This window comes from Agrilus planipennis, unplaced genomic scaffold (assembly GCF_000699045.2).
Source record: "Agrilus planipennis isolate EAB-ADULT unplaced genomic scaffold, Apla_2.0 scaffold197, whole genome shotgun sequence".
Taxonomy (NCBI): Eukaryota; Metazoa; Arthropoda; class Insecta; order Coleoptera; family Buprestidae; genus Agrilus; species Agrilus planipennis.
In genome coordinates this window covers 476302-489405 of record NW_020438945.1, presented here as the reverse complement: position 1 = coordinate 489405, position 13104 = coordinate 476302, and the positions used below count along the sequence as shown (strand labels likewise).

Below are 13104 nucleotides of genomic sequence, written 5' to 3'. Positions count from 1 at the left end.
CGGGCAAACTATTTATTATTAGACCAGTGACCCCTGCGGTCGAAATTATTCTAAATATTGACCACCGCAAAAACTTTTACCTGTCAATCGATTGAGACAAAAAAGCGGTAGATATTACTGGCGTGTTGTACATACTACAAAAAGTTCGCGAAATTCTGATCCAGATTAGTCAAGCGTTCTACATCACATTGCGTCCTCAAGAGTGCAGTACATCTTCTTTTTATGTTTGTCGATTCATTCCAAGCATACATGATCTCTTCAACAATGGAAAATCCGTCTGACTAATACGAACATAGATACGTAATACCCGTTAAATCTAATCAGCAAACAGTTAAGTTAATGAACGACCCGTGTCGTTGCCTACCAGGATTAAATAAATAAGTACATGTGTAGTTATTTAAATTTACGTTCCTAGCAAAATATGGAAGATCAACAACAGACAACGTCAACTGTGGGTGTGAATGGAGGTACTAAATTTATGTCTCTCTGCGTCGAGAGTTCAACGTTCGATAACGAAAGGAAACCACAATATTGACGATGAATTTTAGTCACGTTGTTAAATAAATACACGTAATTTAGAGGAGTTTGCACCCAGATTTGTCATTAGAAAAACAAAAATGTTTTCTGTTATAGTATCTACTGATGTTTGAATGCTCTACTTGATGTTTCAATTAAAGAAAGATTAAGTACAATTGGAATTTACGAAACAAAAGCGCGTCCTTTACTTAAGCGATTTGACAGGTGCTATATATCGTTGTAAAAACATTAGCCTCAAAAACATAACATCTACAGACATAAGACATCAAATTTTCTAAACGTTCTAGTGACTTTATAGGGTATTCCTGTTAGAGGGTAACATCGCCTACTGCAGAGAGAGAACCACCACCCTCAATAATACGAAAATACCTCAAAGCATTGTAAAGCTTACCTAACCTCAGAAATTTGACAGCTGTCATATGCCGTTCTAAATACATTGGTCTCTGCTACGTACCGTTCCAAAAAAAATTATCCGAGCAGTTTTAACACAACTTATTAAAGCGACTGTAGAGTCAGAACTTCAGTGAGCATTTATGGTAAAGATAATTCAATAAAAAATACGAAAGCGATGCTTAGGAACAATATAAAAAGCCATTTGGTTTACGATTACCGTGGTAACAATGTTTGTTACATTGTTCCAAGTGTGCAAAGTTCTGGTTACATAAAAATAGAATTCGACAAGCTATCAATACCTTCCAGTACCTACCAAGTGCCAACCTACGAACAATGTTGCTTTCTTGGGTTACACTACGGTAAAACTAAATCATTGTCGATCGTTTTATTGACGCAATAAAATTGACAGTTAACAGGAAATTCATGATACACATACAATTACGTCATTGGGGCGGTAAATAAACGTAAACACCGTAATAAAGATCCAGTCTATAAATAACGAATTTTCGATCGCCAATGTACGAAAAAAGAGATCAACGATCGGGCAGAAAGGAAACCTTTTTTAGAGTACCTACGAATGTGTAATTATAAGGCACATTAGCAACTTCTATTGACACGTCCATACGTGTACAACTATTCCTTACACTAACAGGCTATTAAGTCTTATTATCCCGAGATATTTTACACTACGAAGTCTTACGTTGCAAATTTTAAATAACATCATAAAAGTTCAATATATATAATTATGTAGCCGCGAACATATAAATAATTAAAACGTAAAAAACAGCATGCCAGAAGATTCTAAAATCGCAATTCGGTTTTTGTTAAATAATGCATTCTTCATAGCATAAGTAAAAAAAAGGTTATGGTTTTAAAACTTAATGAACTGTTTTGAAGCAAATTGAAGCAAATTCAACGATTTAATTGTTGTAAATAAGAATAAAGTAAAATTTTAGAGTTTCCCTTAATTAAACTAACAACGTACGACAAGAAAACATTGTGTAACAAAACCTAAATGTAGAATCAATGGACTCAACGCATCGACATTATTCAATCACCGAATATTTATCCTTTATGTGCTTATTTTTCATGAGATTGACCCCCTATAATCGACTAAAGTAGTAATTTCAATATCAAAAAGCACTGAAACCCATCGGACTATAGTTTCTTGCTTTTGTGCATCGTCTTTGTCGACTTTAATAGCTGATTTTGTACATTTTGTACAATAACTCTACATTGTTAAACTACGTAAGTACTTAATTTCATGTGTACACAGTTAATTTTACTTTCACGGCATAAAGTTAAGTCATTATGTCCAGTCTTACCTCATTGCGTACTTAAAAGCCAATTACCTGGGTACTCAGTCATTAAGGAAGAGAATTTTAAAAGAAAAGGACAAATTTAGTAGGAAGTAAGGCGTTAAAGATAATTAATCTTTGCACATCTTTTAATCTGCTGATTTATTTAATAAATAACAAATAAATACTCACACTGAGCATAACGAATTATTCTCTTTTTGCGGATAAGTATCTACACTAAAGTTGGTACAGTGTACAACAATGTTGCGGCTTTTCCTTCTTATTTTTTTCCCTATAATACGTGGAATAGAAATGAAGCCAGTTTCTGTAGCAGTCTCTCTTATTAAACTCGCTTTGCTACATGTAGGTTACAGATTCAGTGACAAACACATATAACAGTGGCAATTTAGACAAGAAAGTGAAATGTTTTTCAAGGCTGAAACAGTATAAGTGTATGTATCTTTGTATACAGTTGGGTAGGTACAAAGCCGTCTCTGACGTTAGCCCGTTGCTTTCGTTCTTGGCTTTGTTTTAATTCATTTATTGTACGAATTTTCCCAACAATTTCTCTTTTCAAATGAGATAATTATTTTCACCTAATTCCGTCGCCCCGTTGAATATGTGGAGTAACAATTGAACAAATAACAAGAACAAGACTTACCAAACTTGCGAGACTGTAAGTCTCAACCGCTATTATCTTGCTCTTTGGCTTTTGCAATAATTATTTATGATTTGGTAATGAGAAATTAAATCTTCTCTTAAATTCATAATCCAGAAAAGACACGACAGAAGGTACCTATGTACTTACCAAAGACCAAGGACAAGACTTGTTAGACCATTAAATATATGAAGTAACAACAGGACTATCTAACAATTTCGTCAATTATAGAGATAGGGAACAATTCAACTGTGAGAAAAAATACTTAAGTGAGAACAAGACCTACGAGACTTGCAAGGCTATGAGACTTAATCATTATGGTCATTGCCTTTTGTGGTTATTATTTATAATTTGGTAATAATTAGCAATGGGAAATTAAATTTCCCATTTCGTAATCCAGTACAGATACGGTAAAAGGTTCCTACCTGGTTAAGAAAGATCAAGAACAACACTTGCGGGATGTGTGAGACTATAACTTAGTCCTCATTGTTTTAGCCTTTGTCTTTTGTACCTTATTATCGTTTATAATTTGGTAAAAAAATACAATGAGAGAAGAAAATATCGACTTCGTAATTCTACATACGACAAAAGGGAGATCAAGAACAGTGCTTACGAGATTTTTGAGACTAAGGCTTAATGAAGTCATAGCCTTTGTCTTTTGTAATTGAATTATTTGTTATTTGGAATTAACACGAAGAAATGAAAATTAGCGATTTTGTTTGTACTGAGCCGAGACCAAGAACAAGACTTGCGAGATTTTTGACACTAAGGCTTAATCAAGCCTTGGCCTTTGTCTTTTGTAATTAAATTATTTGTTATTTGGAATTAACAGTGAGAAATGAAAATTTGCGATTTTCTACTGAGGCAGGACCAAGAGCAAGACTTACAAGACTTTTGAGACTAAGACTTAACCAACAAAGGCTTGGTCTTTGTCTTTTATAATTGAGTTACTTTTAATGTGATAATGACTAACAGAAGAAGAAATATTAGAAAGAATAGGAGAACAGAGGACTCTGTGGAAGTCAATAAGAAATAGACGAGATAAGTTGGTGATTCACCTTATCGGGCGTGAAGGTCTAGTCAGAGACATATTAGAGGCAGAAACGGGAGTTAGGAGGGGTAGAGGTAGACCTAGATTAGATTACTGTTAAGGATGTGGGTTGTTCTAGTTTTAGGGAAATGCGAAGGTTAGCTCAGGATAGGAAAGAGTGGAGGTGCGGGTCCAATAAGTCTTAGGACTGACGACCTTATGAGGATGATGATGATGAATGATTAACAGAGACAAATCAAAATCTACGATTTCGTACCAAGAGACCAAGAACAAGACTTGGGAGATTTGCGAATCTTAGACGTAATAATAGGTCTTGTACATATCCAGCTCGATATTTCTTGACAAAACCAACAAAAGTCTCAATACCACGCGACTAAAGATTAGACTAACCTGGTAAGCACTTACTGTGAGTGTTTGTATGTTTGTCTGTAGTGATAGAAGTTGAAATATTGGCCAGATTTTTGTGGCAAGAGTATCCGGTTGCGTGGTTGGTACAAGGAGCTGGTATAGTAAACAGCCGTGGCCCGTCCATGGGTAATAGACTAAACCAGCCAGCTGTTCTTATGTAAGAACAAGGTAGACATTCACTTATTGCAAAGCTGTCATTCTCTTTTAGTATGCGCTGCAAAAGACCATCGTTCGTTCCAACGTCCGTGTACCAGTCGCTTACCAACAGCTCCTTCGTCATGGTCTCTCCCTCTTGACTCTCAGCTCGTTTGTCGCTGGCTGGCTCAGTTTAGCTGGTGCCGTTCGTTTCTCTCTCCAAATAGCTCTCATTATTATTAGTTAGTCCTGTTCGTGTCCGTTGCTGTTAGCTACTGCAATAAAGAAAGTGCTCCGAACGTGCCGTGAAAGTTTTTCGTCTATTCGTACTATTTTTATCCTTCAGTGTTGTCGTAGTCACAGTCCGTCGTTAATACGTTTTCTAATAAGTAATAAACGTACGAAGAACCGATGACACACATAATCGTATGATTTCACGAAAACTACGTACTTTTAGTGTTTAACTAATTACATTGGTGTATCAAGACACAGCTGTGCTCGATTTCGTGACAATATGGCGCCAGAATTTCGCTCAGTTTCGTAAAAATTCTCCTCCCGCACACCTTGTGAAACGACCAGTTGCTTAGTTAGTCTTGCTAATATGGTCGTGTTGTTCTGTTAACCTTGAGGCCGTTCCACATTGCCGCTGAGACGATGATGTCTCGAAGGAATATGTTGTCCAGACTGGAGGACCATGTCCAGCCTTCCTCCAGCTCCCAGCAGCCCCACGAGGAAGAAGACATTTGGTACCGCAAGGAGATCCTCTTCAAGGAGCACATACAAGAGGTGCTGGAGAAGTGGTCCAAGATCGATGACGAAATTTGGGCGAAAGTGATCATTTTCGAAAAGAACCGTCGCATTGCAAAGGCTTACGCACGCGCTCCAGTTCTTACAGTAAACGGATCGAACGACGGATTCGACGGATTTCGGATAGGATTGTGCGGTTTCGACAATCCATTTCGAGATCGGAAAACCGAAGAGATCAAGTTGCACATAGGCCATGGGGTGAAGATCAAGATGGACGAATCGGGCAACATTCTCATCAAGCGTCTCTCCAGAGGTAACGTCTATGTCAAAGACACCACCGACGGAGGTGACAACGCCTTAGGAAAAGACATTGTCGACCTGCCAGGATGGTCCCTGGAACCTGTCAAACCCTTCAAACTTTTCGATATGAAAAAATTCCACAGTAACGTTAACCAAGAACTCAGAAGTGCATATCCCGATCGTAAGAAGTTGGAGTTTCAGTGTCTCAACGCCGTAACTTTTGTTAAAGACAGTGCCGACGTGTTGGACTGCCCCGTGTGGATTTTGGTGATAAATATAGTCGCATTAGAAATGTTAAAGTCTAAGGTACCGCCGTACTACAAGACGGGAGGTGTCAAACAGAGGCCCCGTTTGCTCAACCCCGACGAAGATCCTTACAGTATGATAGGAAATGTTAATTCGTATGCAAACTTCAGATTACCAGTCATGCCGAACGGCAGCAATTTTGGAGTTCCGAGGGAACCGAGAGAGTTGTACTTCAGGTCCGGTGGTCAATCGCTGATGTCGAGACCCAGGCCGACGGACAGACCCCCGAAATTACCACCAAGGGACAATATGTTGCCGTTTAAGATTCCAGAACCGGACTACGAAGACGTTGACCCTAAAAGCGTCCAGACTTCCGATGCTAAAAATAAACAGAAGAAAAAGAACAGCAAGGAGGACAAATACGAGAATCCTTACTATTGCGGGCTCGGCGTCAAGATACCGAACTTTATTCTGAAAGCGAAATCGAAGGATGTTAAGCATCATTAAAACGGGTGTGACGAAGACGGACCGAGTGCTAGAAAGAGATACGATGCGATCGAAAGAGAAAGTGGCTTGCGTACTGGAAGCAGTTTTGCAAGTGTATTGCAATTAAAATAATAGGTGTAGAAAATGAACACATTTATTCACTCGTGTGACTGTCGAAAAACTGAAAGTTTGAAACTCATTGTATTATAATTTCCTCGGGAACATACCAATTGCGTACATCGACAGTAAAGAAAATGGAATTTAAAATTGCTTTTCGGACAATTTAACAACGAAAGTAAAACAATCTTAATTATTATTATGAATATTTATTATACGAATGTTACCTTTTTGTAAGAATACGAATATGATTGGAATGTACTACAGATTTTCTAATTGTTATTTATAATTTGGTAATAACAACTTTCGATTTCGTAATTAAATTCCACTATATGTCTACGTATGCATCTATACGTGAAGTGAAATTGGAAAGAGAAAGTTTGTCAATAATTTTTGGCCAAAGTTTTGCAATATTTGATTAAAGGGTAGCGACTAATTACTTTAAACTGCTGTACAGGTGTGATATGATTGAAAACAGATTAATATTGTGTATAGATAGATAATAAATTACATATCTTTTTAAATATCTGATTAAATAAATAATTTAAAAATATATGGCCTAATTGATTTTTTAAGAAAAAATCTTTCAATAAGTTTTGCTAAGTATTTAAACTGTGCATATTTTATTGTTCAGGAATTTGAGTTAATATCCTAAACATCTATTGAAAATAATCCTGAAATAACCCCGAAAGAATGTTGTCTTAGTATTTACTTATCTACTAATGACTTCAATATTTTGAGGCTGTTCAACCCCGATTTTGTTTATTCAAATCTACGTAAATATAGAGACATACTTTTGTCGGCGTCTCTCCTACGATTAACACAATCATATCGAAATTGGTGTTTAAAGATACATGGACAGGTGTTCCGAACAAAAATGCCTAGGTAGGTACATGGAATATCATCATCAGACGTGTCTGATTAGCCTATGAATAAATTGACAAATGTTTATCTAACTTCGATGCTTGGTTAATACCTGTAAGCATGTTGGAACCAGATAATTTCCATTTTGTTGGGCTTGTCTCATAGTAACGAAATCCACAATTAAACGCATAATATACCTGATATACAGATCGTCACACAAACATAAAGATAACAGTAAGTTGGGTACATATATCAATTAATTTGTACTTAAAGAAGAAAACTAACAGTACACCCTAAACTCAGGGTGTTGATCACTAAAGCGTGCCAAATGATAATCCAAATATTCTAACAGTAATAAAATTGATGAAGTGTGTAACAAGACTATGCAACAATAAAACATAAAATTTTTGAGTTTGTTGTAAGTATTTATCTACTTTTTTTAACTGTAAAATGCCAAACACCATTGAGATCTAATATGTATTTCAATAACTGATAATTACCAACAATTAAGTTCTGATAACCAAGGAATGACGTTATGCAATCGGCACTTTTTAGAGTACTTGAGTACTAAATGTTTATGAGATTATGCCACTATTTTATTTCTCAATTGGCAATAATAGAATTTATAATGCATAGTAATATTATGTGACAGTCAAGCTAGAATTTTTGGGTTTGTGTTAACACCTTTTTATAAACGATAACTATAGAGTGCCAAACTAAGGTTTTTATTAGCACTCTTCAGTACTGTCGAGTGACAAATGCCTTTATATCTACCTCATTTCTATTGTATCTAACAATAAAAATGACGACGTAACAACAGTTAAACTACAATTGTTTTTTTCGGCACTTTTTAATACTTCATTTCATTTCCACTTTACCTAGCAATTAACAACAATTGAATTGATAACGTATAAAATGACATTAAGAAAAAGTTGAACTACGGTTGCGGTATTTTGTAGTTATTAGTTACCGAAAAAAGTAAAAAATACTTGACTACACATTGTTATATTGTGATATCGATTGTTGCGGTACATATTAAACTAGCGGCCAGTTGTTGATGATTAGAATCGCTTACTTAAGTGTCTCTAGGTTTAAACTTGTATACAACTGTCTTTTACTTATCTCACACATCATAGGTATTTTGTATTTCAAACAAAAAGGCGGTGATGATGAGTCGAATTTTTATCGAAAAATCTAATGGCCTTTTAATAGTTAAAACATTTTTCGATTAATGGGCTCGTATTTATTAGTAAAAATACTTTTGTGACTAACTGCATTTCAAAGTAGTGAGAGTATAACTGGTCGGCCTGCCTTGACATTTCCCCTTACCTTACTTCACCTTTGCCAATTACGAATTGCTCGAAGCGCAGGTATTTCTGGACTTACTGATTCACTTTTCAAACAAGAGAAACCGTTTTAAAGTTCAAGCAAATTCTTTTAATAAATCTCATCACCCATTTGTCTATTACAAAATAGACATGAATAAAATATTATTGTAGCTATAGTAGTTAAGTTTTCTCAGTATTAGGTATAGCATACATCAGGAAATGTATTTGGTAATAAAAGTACAAGAAAGTCAAAGGCATTCTGGGCAAGTCCACAAAAATGTTTAAAAAAACATAAAACGCTTTTCAGTACCCTTTACTGTTTATTTATCTTCACAAAATTGTTTCGACCCTAACGCCTATCCTCAAGAGACAGTACGGTTACTTTTTGGAAATACTTACTCAAACTGCAACCTACGTTTTAGTGAATTAAAAATCAAAAGTCAGAAGCCTCACCTAATTCACAATCTCCAACTTATGTTTTACTTTTTGCAAAGTCAGTGTGTACAATTTTTGATTCTTTTTGATATTTGAAAAATGAATATTAGTTGAACTATGTTCGGAAAAATTAAATTTGAAACCTACCACAGACGTAGTACTAATCTATAATAATATCTATGAAAATGATAGTTTTCCATTGTTTGACGCAAACACTAATCAGTATACCACACTCTCCTGAAAATTTTAACAATGGCCTGCACCTTACGTATTAAATACATACATGCATACATGGCTTTAAAAACGGACACAATGTCGACCTTACAAATAGCAGTTTAATGAATAAATTAAAAAAGAAGGTTACAAAATCACTTCATACATAAGAATATCTAATAATACTGATAATATCAAATATAATAACAATTTCAGCATTTGTATGATCAATTATTCTGTAATTCTTATTATGCATTATATATAGGACAAAGTAACAGTTCCACTAAGAAAAGCATCTCAGAGCACTTTCATTCAATAAATAAAAAACACAACAACACTGATTTAGCAAAACATTGAGTAACTAATAATAATCAATTTTTAAAACATAAAAATTCATAAATCTGCAATTCAAAATTTCAAAAACTAGAAAAATAGACTTACCGGGAAATTAGGAAACTAAAAAAGACCTACATATTAATGATAATCTAGTTGCCACATTGCTAACAAAAAAGTCAATATTTCAATTTCAGCATTTGTATGATCAATTATTCTGTAATTCTTATTATGCATTATATATAGGACAAAGTAACAGTTCCACTAAGAAAAGCATCTCAGAGCACTTTCATTCAATAAATAAAAAACACAACAACACTGATTTAGCAAAACATTGAGTAACTAATAATAATCAATTTTTAAAACATAAAAATTCATAAATCTGCAATTCACAATTTCAAAAACTAGAAAAATAGACTTACCGGAGAATTAGGAAACTAAAAAAGACCTACATATTAATGATAATCTAGTTGCCACATTGCTAACAAAAAAGTCAATATTTCAATTTCAGCATTTGTATGATCAATTATTCTGTAATTCTTATTATGCATTATATATAGGACAAAGTAACAGTTCCACTAAGAAAAGCATCTCAGAGCACTTTCATTCAATAAATAAAAAACACAACAACACTGATTTAGCAAAACATTGAGTAACTAATAATAATCAATTTTTAAAACATAAAAATTCATAAATCTGCAATTCACAATTTCAAAAACTAGAAAAATAGACTTACCGGAGAATTAGGAAACTAAAAAAGACCTACATATTAATGATAATCTAGTTGCCACATTGCTAACAAAAAAGTCAATATTTCAATTTCAGCATTTGTATGATCAATTATTCTGTAATTCTTATTATGCATTATATATAGGACAAAGTAACAGTTCCACTAAGAAAAGCATCTCAGAGCACTTTCATTCAATAAATAAAAAACACAACAACACTGATTTAGCAAAACATTGAGTAACTAATAATAATCAATTTTTAAAACATAAAAATTCATAAATCTGCAATTCACAATTTCAAAAACTAGAAAAATAGACTTACCGGAGAATTAGGAAACTAAAAAAGACCTACATATTAATGATAATCTAGTTGCCACATTGCTAACAAAAAAGTCAATATTTCAATTTCAGCATTTGTATGATCAATTATTCTGTAATTCTTATTATGCATTATATATAGGACAAAGTAACAGTTCCACTAAGAAAAGCATCTCAGAGCACTTTCATTCAATAAATAAAAAACACAACAACACTGATTTAGCAAAACATTGAGTAACTAATAATAATCAATTTTTAAAACATAAAAATTCATAAATCTGCAATTCACAATTTCAAAAACTAGAAAAATAGACTTACCGGAGAATTAGGAAACTAAAAAAGACCTACATATTAATGATAATCTAGTTGCCACATTGCTAACAAAAAAGTCAATATTTCAATTTCAGCATTTGTATGATCAATTATTCTGTAATTCTTATTATGCATTATATATAGGACAAAGTAACAGTTCCACTAAGAAAAGCATCTCAGAGCACTTTCATTCAATAAATAAAAAACACAACAACACTGATTTAGCAAAACATTGAGTAACTAATAATAATCAATTTTTAAAACATAAAAATTCATAAATCTGCAATTCACAATTTCAAAAACTAGAAAAATAGACTTACCGGAGAATTAGGAAACTAAAAAAGACCTACATATTAATGATAATCTAGTTGCCACATTGCTAACAAAAAAGTCAATATTTCAATTTCAGCATTTGTATGATCAATTATTCTGTAATTCTTATTATGCATTATATATAGGACAAAGTAACAGTTCCACTAAGAAAAGCATCTCAGAGCACTTTCATTCAATAAATAAAAAACACAACAACACTGATTTAGCAAAACATTGAGTAACTAATAATAATCAATTTTTAAAACATAAAAATTCATAAATCTGCAATTCACAATTTCAAAAACTAGAAAAATAGACTTACCGGAGAATTAGGAAACTAAAAAAGACCTACATATTAATGATAATCTAGTTGCCACATTGCTAACAAAAAAGTCAATATTTCAATTTCAGCATTTGTATGATCAATTATTCTGTAATTCTTATTATGCATTATATATAGGACAAAGTAACAGTTCCACTAAGAAAAGCATCTCAGAGCACTTTCATTCAATAAATAAAAAACACAACAACACTGATTTAGCAAAACATTGAGTAACTAATAATAATCAATTTTTAAAACATAAAAATTCATAAATCTGCAATTCAAAATTTCAAAAACTAGAAAAATAGACTTAATGGGAGAATTTGGAAACTAAAAGAAGACCTACATATTAATGATAATCTAGTTGCCACATTGCTAACAAAAAAGCAGACAGAAAAAAGTCAATATTTATAATAGTAAAAATTGTTTTAATGTTGCAACTTATAGTAACTCAATCAAACCAAAAATTAGTACATAAGCATTCACTGAAGTCGAATTTCATTAGCAAAATTGCAATACCTTCACAATTTGCATGTTTTCTTAATTTAGTAAAATGGTTTGATAATAAATAAGTCATCAACTTCGAATTCCTTCCTAGACCGCAATTACCATATAGGATTAGCCAGCGTCAGTATTTTAAACCGACATAATGTGTTGACATGCAGATGTTTGTAGCATTTTTATACTTAATTTTACTTTATATTACTAGCTATCTTTATGAGAACATAAAATAAACAGCCAATAGGCTGTAAATCTGTCAATATAAAATCAGCTATGCCATCACTAACGTTAATTTTCGTTTCTTAAAGGTGAAATGATAAAAATAATTACTATAAATTTCAAAGAGACTCGGTAATCTGTCTCCAAATTATCGTAAATCTTCGATTGGTAATTATCTGTTAAATTAAAAAGCATTTTTTACGCCATTTTATACCAATCCTTCAGTACTACGTCCTATACAAATGAAGTGAAAGTTAGTTTTACCTTTAGTGCAACATATAGTATATAGTAAATTAATTGCTTATTTAGTATTTAAATTATAGCATTTGAGAAAGTCTCAGTAGCTACGCTAACATATTTTACCTTGCAAGGACACCTAAGGATTAGACGTAATACGTTAACATAACAGAGAATTGTGTAATAGTGTATAGATTTACAAATAACGTTGTCTTAAAGAATTTTTTACTTTTCTAAACACTTCTCGCTTATCTACTAATGGTTTCTACATATCTTAAAATATATAAAGCAAGATAAATTAAATATTAAAAACAAATTAGTCTCATGTCACTTCTATGCTCGCGAACGATTAATTTAGAAACTCGAAAAAGATTGTTAAAGGTGTATGTCTGAAGAGCGACGCTGTACGGGTGCGAAACATGGACAGTGAGCGCGGCAGAAAAGAAAGTCTTCGAAATGTGATGTTACAGGCGAATGATCAGGATACCGTGGGTAGAGAAGGTTAGAAATGAGGAGTATTAGAAAGAATAGGATAACTGAGGACTCTATGGAAGTATAGGTTGGTAGGACACCTTCTCAGGCATGAAGGGCTACTTAGAGACATAT

At 33.2% G+C, this 13104-nt stretch overlaps 2 protein-coding genes across 3 annotated transcripts in view; both read left to right on the top strand.

Moving 5' to 3' along the window:
• LOC112904512 overlaps positions 1–13104 on the top strand; it is a 78502-nt gene that overhangs the window by 34344 nt on the left and 31054 nt on the right. Inside the window, exon 1 of one of the 2 annotated variants that reach the window (XM_025974652.1) lies at positions 2600–2680. The exons of the other annotated variant lie outside the window; for it this stretch is intronic. The gene's annotated coding sequence lies outside the window, so the exon portion shown is untranslated. Of the gene's footprint in view, positions 1–2599; positions 2681–13104 lie in introns of those variants that run through there. 2 annotated transcript variants of the gene reach the window in all.
• Positions 4544–6286, top strand: LOC108738798. The gene has a single exon (XM_018472384.2). The coding sequence runs from the start codon at positions 5135–5137 to the stop codon at positions 6278–6280; it is 1146 nt and encodes a 381-aa protein (XP_018327886.1). The 5' UTR covers positions 4544–5134; the 3' UTR covers positions 6281–6286.